Raw genomic sequence first — 20321 nt, forward strand, 5'->3', positions numbered from 1 at the left:
TAGATTAACTAGGGGCTACATTTTCATCCACAACTGCAGCTGTCAACATTGAAGGTCACTCGAGCATCTTGCATTTAACTTGAAGCAACATCTAGCCACTTCTCTACAGCACAGATTCACCTCTTTAGTCTTTATCAACCTTTGCCATCACCATTATGATAGAATTCTGTCTTTTTATTGCCGCCCTTGGTGGGCTGTTTTCCATCGGAAACGGCTCTCCAAACATTTCTTCCGGTATTGGAGAAATTAGGGAACGTCTACCGAGGGTTGGATCTACAATGACTACGAAGGCTAGACATTCTCTCTCAAGAGAAACTGTAGACTACCGATCGTTGCTAATACAAACTACGGCATCGGCTACGTATCACTGTCCAGATATCACCTCCTGCCTATCTAGTCTCAAGTTAGAAACTGCAACAGTATATGGTCCTCATTATCTTCCTTCAGACAACTCAGCAACCCTACAAGCTATTGCTAGGTCGATAGAGCGTCTGGAATCTAGCTGGATGGAACAAGATAAAGCTGCTGCAAAAGTTACATCAAAGCCAAGGTAAAATATGGTTTCAGGTGCGATATCAATCCAACAGTCTAGAAAATTACAAAACATCTGGTTCAAGCAGACTTACAATTCGGCGTCCAGTTACTTCTGCCTCATACGCTAAATCTGCGGCCCTGTGTCTGCATCTTTATCTAATAGTACGGTCTGATACTAGCTAAAGGCAGTTAAAAATATCTCAATGGGTTTTCTATTGCGCTTAGACTAGTTAATACGATTACAGTAGTTCCTTGGGTACCAAATTCATCAATAACGCAATCTAGAAATAAGGAAGAATAGGCGCAAATCTGCTATTTACACAAATTATAAATTAAGCACAACCATTGACCAAAATAACTCCACTCCCTTTATTTCCTCAAAAGAGAGACGAAATATTTGCTCCTTTTTTTGCAGCAAACTGTCGATGGTGAAAAGGCTCACCATTTCAACGTTGCATCTCAGCAACTTTACTTCTTACTAAAAATTTACTACTGCCTATTTCTAACGGATAGGCGTGTTTAAAATTAGCTGGTAGCTCAAAAAATTCTATTTCTTGGCTACTTATAGCTGGAGAAATGACATTTTCTTTTTTGTATATTTAGTATTGAGTCTCGGTTTGGATCCATCTTGTTATGCTGATCTCGATCATATTCTGATCAATGTGAAATGCATACGAAAAATCAAACGTTGGCAAACAGGTGAATATTTATATACCTTTTCAATAATTTCTCTGCGCACCTTGCCGATTTTACAGCAACCCGAAAACTATTTACCGCACTCTGCTCCGGCGATATCTGGTATTTGTGTAATCCAGGATCTATCTATTACTCGCTTACCACGCTCAACGAGAAATGTACCGGAAAATGATTAAACCAGCCTCAACAGTAAAAATTGCTCACAATCATCCAAAGAATCGTTATCATACAATTATAAGCACTTTGCGACTAGTGCTTGCAATTTCTGGTGCAATTTCTGATGTTCTTTGGCTGCTGAACCTATTATCACACTATCGTGTCTTCCTTTTCTCTCTAGATACTCTAGACTGATTGCTTACTTGCAAAAACTTTTACGCTTCGACACATCCAACAGACTCAACCAAGAACCGGCAAGGTTACAATGGTTTATGGTGACAATCTATATACGATAGGGATTGAGCACGCATAAAAAACACGGTCATCGACAAGGGTACTCTCTATTTGTACTGCGAAGACCCATACTTGATGGGTTTAGAATAAAAATGCCATTCTCCTGTCTATTATATTACAAGAACTGGAAAGGCCGGCGAATGAGCGACTATAGTGGCTTTGTGAGTTCAAAAACATTTCCTTACACGCATAACTTTTTACCTCCAAAGCTTCAGTTTAGGATTGTAGAGTAAATGAAAGGTGAAGAAAAGCTAATTAACAATCAATTCAAGGAGTTGGCTCGATAGCGACACAGTACTCATGAATCTAAACATTCCATTTGAGACTTTCCTTCCGCCGCCGTATGTCTTGGACATTGACATGCTACTGATATATGACTGGAATAGAATGAATAACGGTGCTTTTCTAATTCACATTCATCCTTGGTCAATTGAGCTGCTCTCGGCCGCCATTGCCCACCTTATCATGAGTCGTGTAGCTGATCCTGAGGAGCACCCACTATAGAAAGTATCCTGAAATGACCAGTCAGTCTTTAGAGATCTGCTAGAGGCTAATAGCTACTTCTCTCGGTCGGCAGAGTATTTTTCACTTCGCTGATTTAATGCATACATGTCACTGTCAACCGGAGAACTAGACACGAAATATTTTGAATATCTACAAATTCACCTAGGTGACCTTCTCGTTTACTTCCTAAGTACGTGTCTTGACAATGGCAGCAAAACTATGAGGCCCTTCCTGGAGATAGCAGAGGCGAGACGGCCTAATTCGGAGTTGCCTTTGGAGCGTACTGGCTACGCAAAGGTGATAGAGGCTTTCTGGACGGGTGTTTGACCATTAGAAACCTAATTGAAAATCTTTCAACAAAATTCGGTCGCTATTTTTCTTTACCAGTATCAAAAACTAAATTAATGATATTACGTCCCTTGAGAAAGGCACATCTCCAGAATGAAACATACAATTCGTAAATGGAATATTTGAAGCCTGTGAAAGAGGCCCCAGCCAAAAGAAAAGTCTTCAGCCGCATTTCTCTTGAAATTATTGAAAGGCCCCTTTGATGAATTGCTGCTCCACTCTATCAACAAGTTGTAACTGGTCACCCCATGGCTCCGAAGTCTGGCTCTAGGTCAAGTTAGGGCCGCATACACTCGGCGCTAAATTCCGACACAAAGAATACCAAACCAAACATTGGTCGACCACTGGTGACATTAATTGCACGTCCTGAAACAGAATTCGATCGAAGGGCAACAGACGCTAGTTATGTTTCATCTATTTTCAGATCTGCCAGCTGAGCTACGTCTATATATATGGTCTCTTTCATTGGCTGATATAGAGCCTATTATCAGCATCTCATGTGAGAGGGGGGTGTTACCCAACTCGCACCGCTTTGCACGCCTTTTTCGCGCCAGCCGGAACAACCCACCACAATTGTCTGTCAACCAAGAGGCTCGGCAGGAAACGCTACTATCTTATCACCCATATTTCTCTACTCAGCATGCACCGGACTCACGCATTTACCTGGCCCCTGATCGGGATATCGTTCGACTGCCAGACGCCATTCTTGGGTACCTTGGCGTTCCCGAGCAGAGGGGCATTAGTCGTTTAATCGTTGAAGTGAGCGACTACATGGTTTTCGGCCACTATTGGATGGACTCATTGAAAGAAATGAGCAATTTGGCAGATCTGACATTAACGGTGACCCTAAATTTGCCTGCATATACCATCTCAAACGAGCTGGCAGAAGCTGCTGGCCTAAATGACGTACAAACAAATTCTGTTGCCATTCTTAAAGAAGCTTTCATTGAAGGTATACGGGATAATCCAGGATGGAAGATACCCAATATCAAGGTCGCTTCAGTTACGGGCCAGGAATTTGGGGAAATTAAAATTAAGCCTGGGGACATGGAAAACTAAGCGTGTGGAGAGAAATGCCTCAACAAAATGTTTGAGGAAAACAGATATTGTTATTCCATCGGCGGAGAAGTAGTGGTCATTTTTCTTTTATTTTTCTTTGATATCAACGATCAAAATGTCCATCATTCGTAAAGCAAGGTATCCGACGATGTATATAACGTCAATAACTGAGGAGTTCGCGGATATCTATATTTGATTGATAATGTTTGCTTCAACTGACGGTGAACCCGAATACAACACCCAATTCATTTAAAATGGCGACAACCAAAAAAAAAAAAAATGTCAATTGATAATCTAAAGACCATAGTTGTGCGAAAGGTACCATTATTTTAATATAAAAAGGGCAGTGGGATCACTTAGCCAGAAGCAAAGAATAAAAGCACTTGAAGCTGGCATGGTGGCGGGGTAAAGCGGGCACCAAAGGAGAGTACGACGCAATAAGAATCACCCATTTATAACTAGAGAAACACTAGCACGAGTTTGCATTACAGATATTATTTGATGCCTTGATCTCAAAGGGAAAATTTTGGAGTGGAAGAGGGGCAAGCCCGTTCCTTCACTTACTAAAAGCTTCACTGTTTCCTCTGTTGGACAAGGACCCTACGAATCAGCTTAAATGCATTTCGATTCAACCAAGCGCTGGTTTTGAATTTTCAATCTGATGAGTGTATGGGTCGACCTAGGAATAATCGACGGCGAGGGATAGAAATATATGCGATAATAATCGATTTAACACATATTAACCCCAACCTTTGCGTATCAGCACGGTTTAAACCTATACCACTCTTTGACTTTGATATTATGCTACCTGGGACTTAGTAAATGATAGTAAACACCAACAGATACACGCACACTGTAATAACATCAATGTCCATGCATTGACAAGTACAAAGAACAAAGATATATTAAGCAATGGAACCGATACATTTCATTCGAGTATGATCAGTATGCTCTCCAACATTTAAAAGTTGTGGTTGCTTTTGTCAAGTCAAATAATTAAGCACAACCGAGGGATACATTGCATGCCCTCGCATTTTGTATACGCCCCGCAATGAAGACTGATTCTTTCGCAGTGAGATGGCAGCTTCAACGTGAATCTTCGTTGATCAATCTTATAAACTCGGTGATCTCATACCGTAACCCGTCTCCTTTCATGGGGATTGAAAATTTTTGTTGCTCCACTGGATCTTCAAATCTCCCCTTGAAGGAAGTCGTAAGCCACCACGGAGCAGGCACATAAATGTAACCCTTTGTCCCTGCTATCACCAGATCACCCTCTGCCTTGACTCCAATGCCAACCGCGCAAGTAGCCAAAGGATTCTTCAGGTGTATGTCAATTCGTGAGAATATATCGACATCTGATGTGTCATGTCGAATGGACTTAGAAGTTATGCACTCCACTTCATTAACACCAAATATCTCAGCAATTACAAGGAGAGGGTAGCTAGCATGTTCGGTAATACATCCCCCGTCTTGTGAAATATCACATTCCCTCCGAGTCAGTGGCCTTATCATTGTACATATCGCTGTCACGGAGCGACTTCCTATGGTTCCATTTTGGGCGACAACGATCATTCTTTGAAATCCGGGCATATATGCTCTTTTGATGGCTTCTAGAAAATCTACACCTTTTTGGGATGCTAAAATTGAATAGCTCCTCTGCCTCCTGTTTGGGGAAAGGACATGCTTGCCAGAAGCCACAGCTTTCTTCGCATAACTAGCATGAGGATTGTGCGGTGAAGCAATGTAAATACAGTGAGGAGTTTCAAGTAGCTGATCGAAATCGTGGCAGACTTTCGGAATATCCGCTTCCTTTGCGAATACAGAGGCAGATTCGTTTGACTGGGAATATACTGACTCAATGATCACACCACTGACGAACTTGGCCTCTTCAATGAATCGCTTCGTAATCCGGCCACACCCAACAATACCAAGTTTTATCAATCCACACTGAAGTGTACTCGAAATATGTGGTGTTAGTTTCATATATATAACTTCACAGTATTCTTTCAGAACTTATGATTTGAACAGTGATGGACTTGCGTGTTCTATCCCTCGAGGGCATCGGAGGTTGAGTTTAACCTTCTTGGCCTGTACTCAGCCATCCATGGCACGACATGCACACCATCTGTGACTTGGGTACATGTATTTGATACGGAATTGAACTTACTTGTATCTATCTAGAGTTGTCCCTTGATGCCGGATTTGTGCATGACTCCTCCAAGGCCTATGGCAAATGTTAGTTTGGGCAGAATCATTTGTATTGTTGAATTAAGCCATGCTAGGTCAAATGAGTGTTTGTTCATTTAAAATTGAAGTACCTTTTACTACCTAAGGGTACATCACGTGCTACATATTCACTAGATTTCGTAAGAGGATTCTCAAAGAAAGCATTCATGCAATTCGACTACACATAGTTTTGAAATTATCTATATATAAGGAGATTTTCAAAATTTTATTATTTTATGACTAGATACTATACTAATATTATACTAGTTGAACATGGGCCTCCAGTAGCCTCTTTGAAAACCTCCTGTGGTCTACTTTCAGATTTTATCAATGGGTTCTATGCTTAGCATCACATCGATTCCCGCAAAGAAAAACTGAAAAGTTGACGTATGCATAGGTGTTATTCAAACCTTTTGTAAAACTATTGGTGGCAGAGTTGATCAATCAATTTGACCGCATTCTACGGATCTAGTGCTGTATTGCCTTCCACTAAGATCCCATTACGTTGCTACTGTGCGACTCATGCTCATCTGAATTGGCACTCTGTGAAGAAAAAAAGAAAAAGAAAAAGAGAAGAAAAAAGAGGGGGAGGGGCAAAATTCAATAGGATTTGCGGGGGTTTGAAAATCTGTAAAACAGCGCCAGAATGATGCACGGATTCTTACGATGCCGTTTTAAAAACTAGTTCGACTACTGAAATAACGAGAATAGGAATTTGGGTTGATGTCCTCACCTAGGCTTTACCCAATTAGACTCATCTGCGATAGACAAATTAAAACTTCAAGGGTTTGGTTTGATTGAATATTACCATAATTACAAGGTTTCGTAGTCCGTCATTGTCACAACACGCCAAGCAAGAGCATATAGTCGTGTTTACCGAATTTCGCGATTATCATTGATAATTGAGGTAATCAACGGCTTCGGGATATCTGCATTATTAATAGAGTCTGAATGTTGTGGACGCTCGCTGTTTGTAAGCAGATCGAGTCAAAGCCCGTTATCCGAGACTAACCCGGTTTGGCATGTCGTCTTGGAGGTAGGGCAACACGCATTCTGGTTTAAATAAGGGACATGAAGTGCTTGTAAGAGATCTCAATTTTATTCATTTTCCAGAAACAGAGGAAGTCTTTAACATATTTCTCGCGGCAAACAGATTAACTATGTCGGTATACCTAGCCTTCACCTCACCCATCAACCCCCCTGGTGCGAGTCCGCTTCTTAGCCACGACCAGGTATGGAAGGGTCTTCAAAGGAAGGTTGAGCATGCTGAGGAATTTGTTCCTATGGCAATTACGTCCACTGATGTGCTGGACAAGGCAATCGATGAGACAGGGAAAAAAGTAACAACCCGCGAAGTCATTTTCAAAGATGGGAATCGGAAAGTAAAAGAAATATGCGTTCATTTCGAACCATTGAAGATAGTAAGAGCAAATCCTTATTATTATTTGACAGGATAAAGAAATATGTCAAAATTTGAAGCTCACAGGTAAAATTGCGCCAGGAATTTCGACAACCAGATGGAACAACAATCCAAAATATTATCAGTCAAGGGGCTGACGGGTCGTTATATATGACATATGCGTTTGAATTTTTGCACCCGGGTCTTTCAGAAAAGGATTTGGCTGTCAAAACGGAGCAGTACCGGGTAAATTCCAAAATGGCGGTTGAGAGTAGTATTGCAGTGATTAGAAAGATGGTGGAAGAGGGGACTGTCTAAGAGTTTCGATTTCTACACAAGTGCGACCAAAATTCTTGTATTAATCTCAGCCAAGATTGGCCATCTCGATTCATTTTTCCATCTGTCAAAATGCGTGATTACATAGGTAGAATATTCTCATTCACCGAGCAGAACCATAACATTATTCTCCAAACTGCCTCGTTTTTGATTGAATCTACTAACCAATCGTGCCATGAAGCCCACCCGCCGCTTGCACTATGAGTGGGTGCCAGTTCAACGGTGGCTTCAGACAAATGGTTTGCCGACCATCACTAGGCCTAAATAGGCAGATGAAATGATATAAGCACACAGTTGGCCTGTGCTCACTTATGACTCGTTCAAGGTGGATTTTTGATTTGTATGGGTTTCCCTTACAAATTAAAAAAAATAAGTAATTTATTTTAAACACTACAATACAGTTATTTTAATTCAAAATTAAATTATGTATGGAAATATGTATATGAACAATTAATCCCTTTTTTAAGAAAATATAAACAGCGTGAGTGGCGGGTGGGCGGTATAGCACGATTCAATTGGCTTTAAAATGCCCTCTCAACTGACTCGTCACTGAAAGGTGTGAACGAGCTATATGTGGGTTTTTCGCATTGACTATAAACCAATGGAAAAGGCGCTAGATATTGTCGCAATTTCACCGTTGGTTTAAGGATTTCTAACCCGTTGTCAGTCATGATGACTCATACTAGATCAATTGCCTTGATTGGGAGGGTGGATCAATCGCATCTTCATCCGCGCACTCGACAGCCTTAATATTTAAGATGCGTATCGCTGGTCATCCCAATCATTCCTGCCATCTCGGTACGTCCCAGTATATTTCGATTGAATAGAATTGTAGTCGCCTGGAAATTCACAATGGGGGACCCACGAGTTCGCAATATGGACCACTTTACCCCGACTGTCCACACCAACATCACTCCCACTCTCGACCCATCAGCGAACAGCTTCCAACGGCCATTCACCGTCTGCATCATCGGCGCTTCAGGTGCTATTGGAGCTGGTGTTGCTAAGTCCTACGCTCGTGCCGGCTGTAGCGATATCATTCTCGCGGGAAGAGATCTCGAGGCTTTAAACAATGTCTCCAAATCACTCTCGGAATCCATATCTACGTCTCCAAAGATCCATATCCAACATTGCGACATCGCGATAGCAGAATCAGTACGAGCGCTCGCCGAGTTTGCATCTTCAACCTTTGAAACGCTGGACGCGATTGTTCTGGTCAGCGGCGCCTCCGGCTCCGTCGAGCTCCGCATTACTGACGGATCGCCAACTGACGGAGTATGGGCCAGCGTATTCGGCACCAACGCGCTCGGCACATATCATGTCGCCCACTACTTCGTGCCATTGCTATTAAAGTCCCAAACAAAGGCATTCATGGTCGTCGGTTCCATCGCTGCATGCATCACAAAAGGCATTATTGCCAACACGAAATACTGCGTTAGCAAGTTCGCGCAAGCGCGGATTGTGGAATCTGTTGCTGAGCAATTCAAAGCCGAAGGCTTACTGGCGGTTAGCGTCCACCCGGGAGCAGTGGAGAGTAAAAATGCGATTAAGAACTCACCAAAGCAGTTCCTCAAGTGTATGTGAACTTATCTTGAATAACATTGCTTCGAATCTTCAGATCAATGGCGTCTAACAAACAATGGCAGATTTGACAGATGATCCCGATCTTTGCGGGGCTTTCTGTGTATGGCTGACCCGAGATCCTTCCCAATTCCAGTGGCTGAGTGGAAGGCTGGTGAGCGCGACTTGGGATCCAGAGCAGCTGCTTTCGAGGAAAGATGATATTGTAAAGGGGGACTTATTAAAGTTTGAAGCGAGGACAACTCTCGATCAATAGCAAGTCATAAGACCTAGACAAGACACAACATAAACCGAATACTTAAATTATTCATATACAAACATTGAATATTTTAACTAGACAGAATAGATCATCGTTAGGTGTACATGTATGTCTATCCGGCTCAAAATTGTAGTATCTACCCAGGCGTGCGGTTCATAACATTGAATTCAAATGGTATACAAGGGTTCCTTTATCGAAATTTATTATCTAGATCTCCGTGATCTCAATCACTAGATTATATATCAATTCATCAATTGAATGTTGATGATTTTAGCACCCACTAATCGAAGAATGTATGGCACAGAAATCGGGAATTGTTCATGTAGGCTCCACTACTAGAGCAATGTGCATTTGTACGAGCCCTAGTCGATCAATTCTATCCTTTCTTTCCTGTCTCGGAAAGCTCCGTGCCGTCAACAAGGTTGAAAACCAGACCGTAAAGGAAAGAAAGCAAGTAAAAACTGGACCTGTCTGTCGAAAGGGTCTACTATATTTCATCGAAAATATGCTCATACCTCATATGCAGTCTCTGGGTGACTCTGCAGGGACGCCGTCGAAAATCATACGCTCAGGTTTTTCGATACACAGCAACATCCATTCTAGATGATATGTTAAGCGCAACTACAACCGCCGTCTTGTAAAAGAATGGGAAATACAGTTATTTCAGGCAATAAATCATAGCCGGCCTTTAAGAAGTATAGAAACTGCTTCATCTGTTTACGCTCAAGGACATCGGTCGCCCAGACAGCGGCACTACAGCACTTCCACGAAATGATTGTCCATCATACCTGACCGTCGTTTTCCCAACCACATCAAGGATATTATCAACTGTAAGAGCGCCTTTGTTGTTAATATTCTGGCTATTGGACAAATCATAGCCGTCGGGGCGTTTTGTTTCAAGAGCACTAAATGCATTTGCCACCTCAATTGGACTCAAGCTTACGAGACAATGTCGGAGGTCCCACCAACCCCAAAGTTGTGATATCACCGCACCAAGCGCAAGAAGCATAGTAGCCAATGCGGCAACAAGAAATCCATAGTTTGATTGGAATACAAGGATTGGTGCTGTGCGCTCGACTCTGAATGTTTGGCTCGAGTTGGTATTGGTGCTGTTGCTCGCACTGCTAATAGACGCCCGAAAAAGAAAGTCTTGCATGGCGTCCAGTACGTACAAGGTCGGGTCAGACCATTTCAAACCACACAAGTGGATTGTCTCTGGCAGATATGCAGATTCATCTGCTTCGAAGAAAATGTCACCAACGAACCGGCCTGTCTGTCGCGCACCGTTCGGACCAACGATTAAAGAAACGTTGGTGGTGAGAATATCGTCCACAAAAGCATGAATGCCTTGAAGTGGTCCAGCGCCTTGCCCGAGTTTAGCCGTGAGGCTATCTCCGTCTGAGGAATATTTTTCAACAACAATTGGGGGATCGAGCTTCGTTTTTTCTAGTGCCACGGTGCTATTTTCGATTACAATGGGATATTCCACAGTAGCAGCTTCAATGCTGCAGGTACGCAGAGTTAAGGTTGATATGCAATTAGCATCAACCTCAGACGAGTATAGTACTGACAAGGTTAGTGATGGCGCAGCAGACGTCAAATTTGACGAGAGAGTGGAGTTGATCGAAAAGATAAAGGTTCCAGTATTCTCCGCGTCAAGCAGGTCAATATTCCTACTCGTCGACGAGCACTCGTAGGAGATTCCGGCTCCTCGTACTCTACCCCTGCAGGATCCGTCACAGTAGAAGTCAGAGACAGGTCGATTAGAGTTTAAAGGGGGTATTGTTGATATGGTTTTGTTCATCCACCAATCTTGTATCGATGACAGTGAATTCCGTGACCCCACCATAATCCCTTGGGTGGCATTGTATACATAGCCCAGCCATCCATCTGGAATCTGCGGCATGATGTCCAGAGTGATGTTGTCTGGAACGATGGCGTTGCTAAGCGTCGTTTGTGAGGATCGCTGCAATAAAGAGTTGTGTGCAACCTGTGTGATGATGACTATCCAAGCCACTAAAACAACCTGTCTGACTATAGGACTTGACTTTAAGGCAGAAAGATACCTTATCGCAAAACCTCTTTTCCATATACAGTGGAGGGTTTCCAATGTGGTGCCTCGCGAGGCATAACGCCACCATGTGATAGTAATGCTCATTGTAAGGACTGCAGCAAGTGAACTGCTCCAAACCGACGAGAAAAATGCAAGCAACACTGCCGGGCTGATTCGCCATGAGTCAACTGCCTGGTTATTCGACACAACTATGACACCTGCGGAGACCCCCATGCAGCATAGCATAATAAAAATGAGTATTATGGTAGCCCATGGCGTATTGTGCATATAAAATTGGCTATGGGGTCCCTCGAGAACTGTATACATACTGATGGACTCGATATTTCCTAAAATCAAGAGAAAATTTCGTAGTCTGAGAGCATCACAACCAAAGTAATTGATTTGCGGGATGATTTCTGGAGGGAGCAAATGTGAGCCGCATTACTCCACTTGTTTTTATTCCTCGCAAGGATGTCTCCCACACCGTCAAGTATTCTACTCAAATCGTGCGATCAATAAAAAGCAATGGATGATAGATCCTTTTCTTGGCTGAAAAAAATAAATGACTCGGTTGCACAATTCTGTCGTGCTTTATCATACTTTGAGGGGTTGGCACTGGTTTCATCAAACATGGACGGGCCCCCTAATACGAACGCAGCTACCACGCCAATGCTTTAATTTGATAAGAGCCAATGATATTGCGTAGTGTCGCTTGGCGTTATGTGCTGTGCGCCTTGGCTAGTAGAAAGGACGGCAATGATCATCATAGCGTGCACCTCTCAGCCGCTTCAGCTGATGGAAAATACGAATGTAGTGACGGGCCCTAACCTTTCATAGTTAAGCTTGGCGGATGACAAGAAATAAGGATTATGGCAAGGCTGGGGCTGAACTTTCAGAGAAGTGCAGAAATTCGAAGTCAGGAGAAGATATATAGAGAAAAGAACCAGCGATCGATGCTTATCTTGTTTCGCATAAATTGAGAGATTTGGATATCCAAACTAATAGCACATTGGCACATCATGAGACTCGCCACGTTCGCTCCTACAAGCCTTATTTTAGCTTCCGTCGTCAATGCAGGTTCAGCAAACATGAAGCGCGATCAGGTATGCTCTATCACGAGCCCAGACGGCATTAAGACGATACACTGTCGATCCTGTCCTCATCTCAGCTGCAGCATAGTGGCAAATCTGCCTGTCGGAGATAAGGCGAATTTTAGCAGCTATGCAACTGGAGATTGCTATGAAGGCAATTGGTGAGTGAAAGACATTAATGTCGGTAGATTTTTTTTATTTCAGATCTTGGTTCGTTTATTAACGTGAGATGTCTAAAAAGCACCTGGGATTATACTCCAGAACATCAATGCTTTGTGAATGGCTACTATACTACTAGTAACTGCAACCATAGTAAGTACGCTAACGTTAAAAATCAAATTCAGACCCAAATTTTCTAACGTATATGCTGCTCTTTGAAGACGACTTAGCTTTGACGGTTCTCTCATCCACAACGTCACCATCAAGCCAATCTACAGGATTACCCCAATCAACAAGCACTTTTCTGGATACAAGTTTTGGTCCAACAACAACGTTTAATCCAGCGGCTACTGCAACCTCAATGATAACACAAACTCCTTCGGCCACGACGGGGTCCTCTAGCAATATTGCTATTGAAAAAGGAATTTGCGCTGGCCTAGGATTTGCGGCAATTGCCTTTTTGCTTTGCTAATCTGGTATTGATAATGAAAAGCGGATTTTTCTGTTTATAGCATTCGATATTGCCTTGCTACGAAATAGATACAGGGAGATAAGCCTCATTTTCCCAGTTTAAACTACAACGTATTACATCATATCATGTCTCTACTGAGTGTGCTCCACCATAAGCAGTATTTCAACCCCACCTTCTTGGAGATCAAAACCATGTAACGTGAACTGGCGACAATTACTGATTCATACTGGTTCCTAGAGCCGAATCCTTACATTTTATCAAGCGTCCTATACCAGCGATCGGCTTTTTCAGCTAGAATCTTTGTTGTTGATGAAGTCACCACTGAGCACAACACGTGAGGATGATGAAATCCTGATTGATTTTAGTGAGCGGCTCAACTTCCAATTGTTTCAGAGAGAACCATTTGATGTGACTCCATTAGCTACTGGCCCCAACTAGTATGTTAATGACGGTGATATTGTTATATCATCAACCCGACAGAAGTATGGGATTCCCTCTATTTCGCTTTTCAAGCTTTATTTTGTTGCCGCTATCAGGAAAATTGGTTTCGCGAGTACTTGAAGGAAGTATGATATCCACAACTAGACCTAGCTTAACCAGTTCAGAATTAGAATCAGGACCTGCGTATAGATTAACCAATGAAGCATCGTACAGCGGATTTCGAAATGATAAATAATCGTTCTATCGGAATGACGAATTATTGGTCCGTGAGTGATAATGAGTCATCCTCATCACCTGATCAGCGGGTTACACGGGTGGCTCGAAACTCTTGGCGGTGTAGGCCAAAATTTACATAGGTAGGACTGGCAGATAAGAATAATAATTTCATAATAACTCTCCCTTTCAGTTGGCCAATCGGGGAGAAGCAGGAGCCCACACATATTAACAATGCGACGCAACCATCCTTACGCACGAGTACATAAGGCATACAGTGGTATTATTATACTGCCATCATTTTAAAGAAGATAAAACCCCATAGGACATCGACTAAGGGCATCAAGCGTGGAAAATTCCTGCGTTCTATATCTTATCCGCCCACTTGCACCCTACGAACATCATCACTCTCTTGCCATTGTGCAACTCAATTGATATTGTGCAAACCAAACCGAATCATGGGCGCTGAAGAATACCTTCCCGAGCCCCTGAAGACGGAATGTATTCAGTCTCTTTTAGACGAGCTATCTCTCGGACGTCCAAGCGCTATCAACCCGTTGAAAGTGACCGCAGCATTCCATGCCATCTATATTCTCACATATGACGCCGAAAGTCTGCCAGCTGGGGTGACGACCTCTGGTACACCACTACAATCTGTTGATCTTGTTCTTCGCGTGTCTGGTGATCACGTTCCTGGAATCAAGACAAGTAATGAGGCAGCTATTCTCGACTGGGTATCACAGAACACGAGTATCCCTGTGCCCTCTGTTATTCGCTACGATGCAACAACGAATAATCCTCTAAACCGAGAGTTCATTATTTTGACACGCAGCCCTGGAGTGACCTTGTCAGATATCTATGACTCCTTGTCCCAAGAAGATCTGGACAACATCTGCAGACAGCTAATGAAATTTCTTGTCGAGATCCATCAGCACCCCTTTAATCAAATCGGAGGTTTAGTGCACTCTGATGATCAGAAAAAAATCATTCCAGGTCCTATTTTAGACGAGCACTTTTGGTTCACTCCAGATATCAAGAGATACTTCGATACCGAGGAGACGTTTGAGACGCTTAATGTCGGCGGCCCATTCAATTCGTACACAAATTTCACAATTGCACTGATGGAGAAGTACATTCACGTTGCCGAGATTCAAAAAGATCTCAGGTTTATGCTGGAGCACATCCCACGACTTCGTGCCTTTTGCAAGGTTTTGCCAAATTTCTCCGAGCAGCTGGATGAGACAAAGATCCGTCTAGCGCATAAAGATTTGCACTTTGCCAACATGCTTTACGACCAATCGACTGGAAGAATCACGGCAATATTAGACTGGGAATTTGCTTCTGCAGTTCCTTTTCAGATATGGGACCCAGTGCGTGCTTTTCTGTTCAACGCAAAGGACGGTAGTGAGGCATATGAAGAGAAATATCGTCTGCGTGGTCGTTTCCATGAGCTTTGCAAGCAATCAAGCGTCGCATTTCTTGACGACGCCAATTTTACCAGTGATCTTCAGGAGAAGATGCACAATGTATCTAATATAATGCGTATTATAGTGACCCTGATACCCCGAGGACAGTTTGTGGATCGCACCCCAGAATTTGTAAAAGATCTTCTCCAAAATTTGGAGGCGTTTGGAGTTTAGATTACAGTATTAACATATAGCTAACATGTGAAATCACAATATGGATAGTATAACTACATGTAGCCGTTTACCAAATGTTAAGAGGTTTTTTAACACCAATTCCTATGGATATATTGCAATAAACTTAGGCAACAGAAAATTGTGCTTACTGATGTCAGAAATGCACTTTGAAGACTTTTCTGCAGTCAGGCTTTCCCGCCACGAAAGATTCCCAAACAACACAAGAAAACTGTCTAACCCGCGAGACTCCATGAAATATGCCGGAAATGCCCTCTACCAATTTCCAATTTTGTACCATCATTATAATTCAGACCAGAAACGATGAAATGAAAACGAATACACCATCACGGTGACTGCTTCGGCGCAATATGTTTCATGGCTACGTAAGTAGACAAAATATTAGTATTGAGGTCAACATAATGGTATAACCAGGATAACCAACCATCTTTAATTGCTCGCATTAATGATCTCTCTTGCGGGTTATGTTTCAATGTCTCGGTATCGCTGTGGAAAGATGACGCTGAGCTTTCAAACTCTGCTTTCGGGGTGTTCCGATTACTGATCGCTAGGGCCTTCTGATCAAAGTCAGGCAGGGAACGAAAGTTTGGAAATCCACCCGGCATTTTGATTGTTGATATGGACTCTAAGGAGTAGAGGTGTTGCAGAAGATCTATATTTTGAGGGCAAGATGCTCGCAATGGTGGTGGGTTGGTCTTTGCTTGGAATGAAAGGAAGCTCGAGAGGACACTGATACTTTACAGCCTTATATATACCTTTTGTGAGTCATAAAGACTAAATCTACGTCAAACTTTGCTTACTTCACACACAGAGAGCGTTCGCCCAGGCATCAAACATGAGGCGTTCGTAATGTATGTTTTGTTTGGCATGTTTGTTGAAAATGCACAATTGCCCAATCGCATGTCCGTGAGGTTTCGGAGTGGATCCACTCCGAGGAATTTGTCATCCGATTCTTACTCCGAGATGTATCACAGCCCCGAAGGCAGGCCGGAGTAGTACACGGACATCTCTACGGACAGGTACACCGTATGCGGCTAAGAGAGAAGCATGGCTTCAGCAGCAATTCGGCGCAATGGGCTGCTCAGTTCATGTGAGCCGTGTCGCAAATCCAAGCTCCGATGCGATCACGTCCTTCCGTGCGCGAGATGCCGGCGGAGACGCAAACCGAACTTATGCGTGTATCATCCCGCTCCTATGACAAAAGTATCGGAGAGGGACACCATTGATGATCATTTTAGAGAATCCACCCTCGGCGCTGTGCAATCCAGCAGCAGTATAGATCTCACCTCTCCTCCTAGCCGCTCTTGGACCAGAGCATTGCAGCACCAGAATGGCGATCTCCCAGGATCCCTTGGAAATGCCCCTCTGAGAGACAGATACATCGCAGACTGGACTAAACGTGCGACTTCTTTTACGACTGTGGGCGTTCTCGGTCCTACAAGCTATTCTGCCGTGTATAGCGAAAGCGACGACGTCGCTCGTTCGTCTAATGTCGCAGGTTCTCTGCGCGATGTATCTCATTCACTCCAACACAATTTTAGTGCGATCGACGATGGGCAAATCCAGCTGGGTGCGGAGCTGTTGCTCATTCTTTATGATGATTTTACCCTTTACGAAAGAATGGCAACGATGGGCTACGATCAATGTGAAGGCTATCTCTGGGCGCTTCCGGTATTGCGTTTAATTTTTACGTCGGTTCGGCAAATGCTGGATGATGCGATTGAGGATGAATCGGATCCTCTGCCTAGCCTGCGACGTTTATCCAAATGTATATTTGAAAACTGTTCGCAGCCGGTCAATATTTACTTGAATATGACACCGCCTGAGTTCTTTGGGGCCATGCCTCGAAAATGGGAGGTCATCGGCCTGATGTTCTCAATAATCGGCTCCAGCGCATGTCTTCTTCCACAATCAGATTTCAAAATGCACGGCGCACCATCGTTGGATCGCAATGGACTTGCAGTCGTATGCGTGTCGGCGGGTGAGATCTGCTTGAGATTTTGTGATAATGCAGGGGTCATCTCGGAGCAACTCTCTTGGGTACTCTTATCACATACATCACTGCTTACATTTTTGTATGGTGATCATGGTAAGCCAAAAAGAAAAAAAAAAGTTCTCGTCTAGTTCTGTTTCGGCTAATTGTATATGGGTTACAGATTACCGTCCTTGGAAGTCGTTGGGTGATTTATCAACCGTGATATTTGCTTTAGGTTTTCATCAACAAGAAGCTTTCACAAAACTACCGATGTTTATCATTGAATATCGTAGGCGGCTCATGATCGCTGCATATGGATTAGATAAAGAGCTTGCGACATTTCTTGGGCGACCACCGCGAATTAGTTGGCGGCATATCGATATCGAGCTCCCAATTGACTTGGAATATGATGTTCTTATTGCTGAGCCAGAAGTGCGAGATGCAGCGATGGCAAATATCGGAGAAGGGGGCTGGAACACGACAGGAGTAGTATCAAATATCTCATATGCTCGAGTCATGTACACAATGGGTCAGATCCGAGAATATGTGCTCGAGGTATCGCTTAATCCTAAGATATTTGAAGATTTGGAAGGGAGAATCTTGTTGGTTTCCAAATATAGCTGCGAATATACACATTCTAACAGGTACTTTAGGGAAATATCGAATCTCTCACGTAAGGTGCGCGACGACCTACCAGCAGTTTTCAAGTGGAATCTTCAGAGTTTCGAGAACATGGAGCACGGCAGAACACAGGCTTATATTCTACTCTGTATCCACTTGAGCTTCTTGCACAGTGACTTTATTTTGCAGAGGGTTCTCGTCAAAAGAAAGGGGGCGGGATCAGAGACTTTAATGAATATCGCCCATGAGATGCTCAGCACGTTGCTCATTGCTGTGGCCAATCGTTCGCGTGATGGAAGGGATAATAATACCATAGCGTGGACGGTAAGATTCACCATCTTTATATCTCAGCAATTTTTAAAGGAATGGTCATAATTAATTCGATTATAATAGATGTCCCTCTTTGGCCTCCCATCCGCTGGCGCCCTAGCAATAGAACTCCTTCGCCAAACCCAAACGCCGCAATCTAGCGCTTCCTTCCCACGTTCCGAGGTGATTCAAAATCTTAGTCGCTTTGCGGCTGATCTTGAATATGCCATCTTAGAGCACGCTGGCAATTATGAGATATGCCAACAGGCGCGTAAAGTTATAAGGCATGTTCTCGACCGCGTGCTATCGGCACCACCAGCCATGCCCTTTGCTTCTTCATCCTTAGTGACAGAACCTGACTTCGCGCCAATGGATTGGTTAACGAGCGACGATACGTGGTTGAACCAGGACTCTGACTTTATGAAATGGGTGGATAGTTTTGACTGGGGGCAGGAACTAGGTGATCGTTGACTTGTGTCGTGGTAATGGAAGTACTAAATTTATTACTATAATTTTTACGCAAGCAAGATAAGATGTCCTACTCAAAGGATCAAAATACAGCATCGAGAAGCTAACTGTTTGGCTCCAATGACTCAAACTGATTTAAATTGCAATGTCTCGTGTTCCTTGCGACAATCAAGTCAAAGTCTCTAATTGCAAGTGACCACTGATGCAATGTTACAAATCTGAACAATAATGGGTGGTAACCACAGGCCAATATCTTATATTGCATTTGAGGACATGTTTGCCTCCAGTGCTACTTATCGGGTTTGCATACTTGTGCATCTCGGTGAGCAGCCATCCAAAAACTAGCGGAGTATCGGCGAACTGGAGTTTCCAACGCTCCTCAGACGATCAGTCTAGTAACATCCACAGCAACATCCATGGGACTTTAAAGATTCATATTACTGGTATTATGCAAAATGGAAGCCGCCACTGATATTGCTCTTCTCTTGAATACGGAATAGCTTAGTTGATAGGCTAAATCATCTGCGTATAATAGTGGAGATTTTGCCCGGCTCAACGAAACAAATGAGGTTATAAATAAAGTGCAATTCATTCTTAAATGATAAATGGCCTATACATGTTCACAGGTATCCCTTACCATGTCATTAACTCCATTCCAGAGACTTGCAATCTGGCAAAGTATTAGGAATGTATTAAACCCGTAAAAGCAGACCACCTACTTGGCTTCTATCGATATTCAATTTTTATTGTTATGAGCTTCCTAATGTTGTCTGCTCTACTACAGACTTCAGTTTCTGCAAGCTCCCTGGTATCTGGCTCTCTGCATACCACCACATTTTGGACGGCTATATCATTCGGTGCACAAACCATAGCCGTCGGCCAATGCGAGTAGTTGTGGAGACTCATGGGCAGTTGATAACGTTTGCTACCCATATTATTGCACATCTAATAATGAATCAGATACATGTATGGGTTCTTGCTCTGGAAGCTGCAGCACTCCGCCGTTCTTCTATGTGCATGTCTGGAATTATGTGTGAGTAGCTGGGCACTTTCCATTAATTCAAGGCATAAATTCTTGAGGTTAGAGATGCATATACTAAAACTCGGCGAGCCCAAAAAAGGCAGGAGTTCCCGCGGCACTAGAAAATCGGGCAATTTTTCGCCCTCGCCTTCCCTTCCCCAGACTCCCCAGAATTCTATTTCCCCGCAATCCCAGCGCGAGGCTCCACCGCATTCCATTGCCAAATGCCGCTGGACCAACCGGCCTCGACACATTCCAATCTCACCACGGCTCTCCCCGCACGGCTTGTAGGCCTATAAAGTGAATTGATCGACGGCCCCCGTTAATTTCGCTGCATTCACTCGCCGGGACCTTCCTGGTGTGGGTGGGACATAAGATTTGGGCCCGAGCCACAGGCTCCTGGTTGAAGCACAGGCGTCATCGCGAGACCATAAATGAATAAATA

General features: G+C 43.4%; 11 protein-coding genes across 11 annotated transcripts; 8 read left to right on the plus strand and 3 right to left on the minus strand.

Moving 5' to 3' along the window:
* Positions 1–155: 155 nt before the first annotated feature.
* On the plus strand, positions 156–554 carry BGW36DRAFT_365520 (uncharacterized protein; the record flags this gene model as incomplete). Its single annotated transcript, XM_046214658.1, has 1 exon — positions 156–554. One exon carries the CDS (start codon positions 156–158, stop codon positions 552–554), a length of 399 nt encoding a protein of 132 aa, XP_046065410.1.
* A 1097-nt stretch (positions 555–1651) lies between these two features.
* Positions 1652–2511, plus strand: BGW36DRAFT_402050 (uncharacterized protein; the record flags this gene model as incomplete). Its single annotated transcript, XM_046218820.1, has 5 exons — positions 1652–1654; positions 1683–1733; positions 1766–1833; positions 1956–2152; positions 2309–2511. 5 exons carry the CDS (start codon positions 1652–1654, stop codon positions 2509–2511), a joined length of 522 nt encoding a protein of 173 aa, XP_046065411.1.
* Positions 2512–2875: 364 nt separating this feature from the next.
* Positions 2876–3902, plus strand: BGW36DRAFT_391539 (uncharacterized protein). The gene has a single exon (XM_046217603.1). It carries the CDS (start codon positions 2938–2940, stop codon positions 3589–3591), a length of 654 nt encoding a protein of 217 aa, XP_046065412.1. The 5' UTR covers positions 2876–2937; the 3' UTR covers positions 3592–3902.
* Positions 3903–4677: 775 nt separating this feature from the next.
* On the minus strand, positions 4678–5577 carry BGW36DRAFT_365521 (uncharacterized protein; the record flags this gene model as incomplete). The annotated part of the gene is made up of 1 exon (XM_046214659.1): positions 4678–5577. One exon carries the CDS (start codon positions 5575–5577, stop codon positions 4678–4680), a length of 900 nt encoding a protein of 299 aa, XP_046065413.1.
* Positions 5578–6905: 1328 nt separating this feature from the next.
* Positions 6906–7617, plus strand: BGW36DRAFT_352301 (uncharacterized protein). The gene is made up of 2 exons (XM_046213381.1): positions 6906–7241; positions 7322–7617. The coding sequence occupies exons 1-2, from the start codon at positions 6981–6983 to the stop codon at positions 7535–7537; spliced, it is 477 nt and encodes a 158-aa protein (XP_046065414.1). The 5' UTR covers positions 6906–6980; the 3' UTR covers positions 7538–7617.
* Positions 7618–8212: 595 nt separating this feature from the next.
* BGW36DRAFT_352302 (putative short-chain dehydrogenases/reductase) lies at positions 8213–9498 on the plus strand. Its single transcript, XM_046213382.1, has 2 exons — positions 8213–9131; positions 9202–9498. The coding sequence occupies exons 1-2, from the start codon at positions 8408–8410 to the stop codon at positions 9390–9392; spliced, it is 915 nt and encodes a 304-aa protein (XP_046065415.1). The 5' UTR covers positions 8213–8407; the 3' UTR covers positions 9393–9498.
* Positions 9499–10104: 606 nt separating this feature from the next.
* BGW36DRAFT_365524 (uncharacterized protein) lies at positions 10105–11775 on the minus strand (the record flags this gene model as incomplete). The annotated part of the gene is made up of 1 exon (XM_046214660.1): positions 10105–11775. The coding sequence occupies one exon, from the start codon at positions 11773–11775 to the stop codon at positions 10105–10107; it is 1671 nt and encodes a 556-aa protein (XP_046065416.1).
* Positions 11776–12363: 588 nt separating this feature from the next.
* Positions 12364–13464, plus strand: BGW36DRAFT_75956 (uncharacterized protein). The gene is made up of 3 exons (XM_046222565.1): positions 12364–12700; positions 12781–12851; positions 12920–13464. The coding sequence occupies exons 1-3, from the start codon at positions 12468–12470 to the stop codon at positions 13168–13170; spliced, it is 555 nt and encodes a 184-aa protein (XP_046065417.1). The 5' UTR covers positions 12364–12467; the 3' UTR covers positions 13171–13464.
* A 558-nt stretch (positions 13465–14022) lies between these two features.
* Positions 14023–15530, plus strand: BGW36DRAFT_391546 (kinase-like domain-containing protein). Its single transcript, XM_046217604.1, has one exon. It carries the CDS (start codon positions 14283–14285, stop codon positions 15462–15464), a length of 1182 nt encoding a protein of 393 aa, XP_046065418.1. The 5' UTR covers positions 14023–14282; the 3' UTR covers positions 15465–15530.
* Positions 15529–16267, minus strand: BGW36DRAFT_466576 (uncharacterized protein). The gene is made up of 2 exons (XM_046222348.1): positions 15907–16267; positions 15529–15843 (listed from the first exon to the last, which is right to left on the minus strand). Exons 1-2 carry the CDS (start codon positions 16085–16087, stop codon positions 15809–15811), a joined length of 216 nt encoding a protein of 71 aa, XP_046065419.1. The 5' UTR covers positions 16088–16267; the 3' UTR covers positions 15529–15808.
* Positions 16268–16676: 409 nt separating this feature from the next.
* BGW36DRAFT_309063 (putative C6 transcription factor) lies at positions 16677–18858 on the plus strand (the record flags this gene model as incomplete). The annotated part of the gene is made up of 4 exons (XM_046212382.1): positions 16677–17571; positions 17639–18059; positions 18111–18402; positions 18472–18858. The coding sequence occupies 4 exons, from the start codon at positions 16677–16679 to the stop codon at positions 18856–18858; spliced, it is 1995 nt and encodes a 664-aa protein (XP_046065420.1).
* Between the last annotated feature and the right edge of the window lie 1463 nt (positions 18859–20321).

This window comes from Talaromyces proteolyticus (genome assembly GCF_021365285.1).
Source record: "Talaromyces proteolyticus strain PMI_201 chromosome Unknown BGW36scaffold_16, whole genome shotgun sequence".
NCBI classification, from domain to species: Eukaryota; Fungi; Ascomycota; class Eurotiomycetes; order Eurotiales; family Trichocomaceae; genus Talaromyces; species Talaromyces proteolyticus.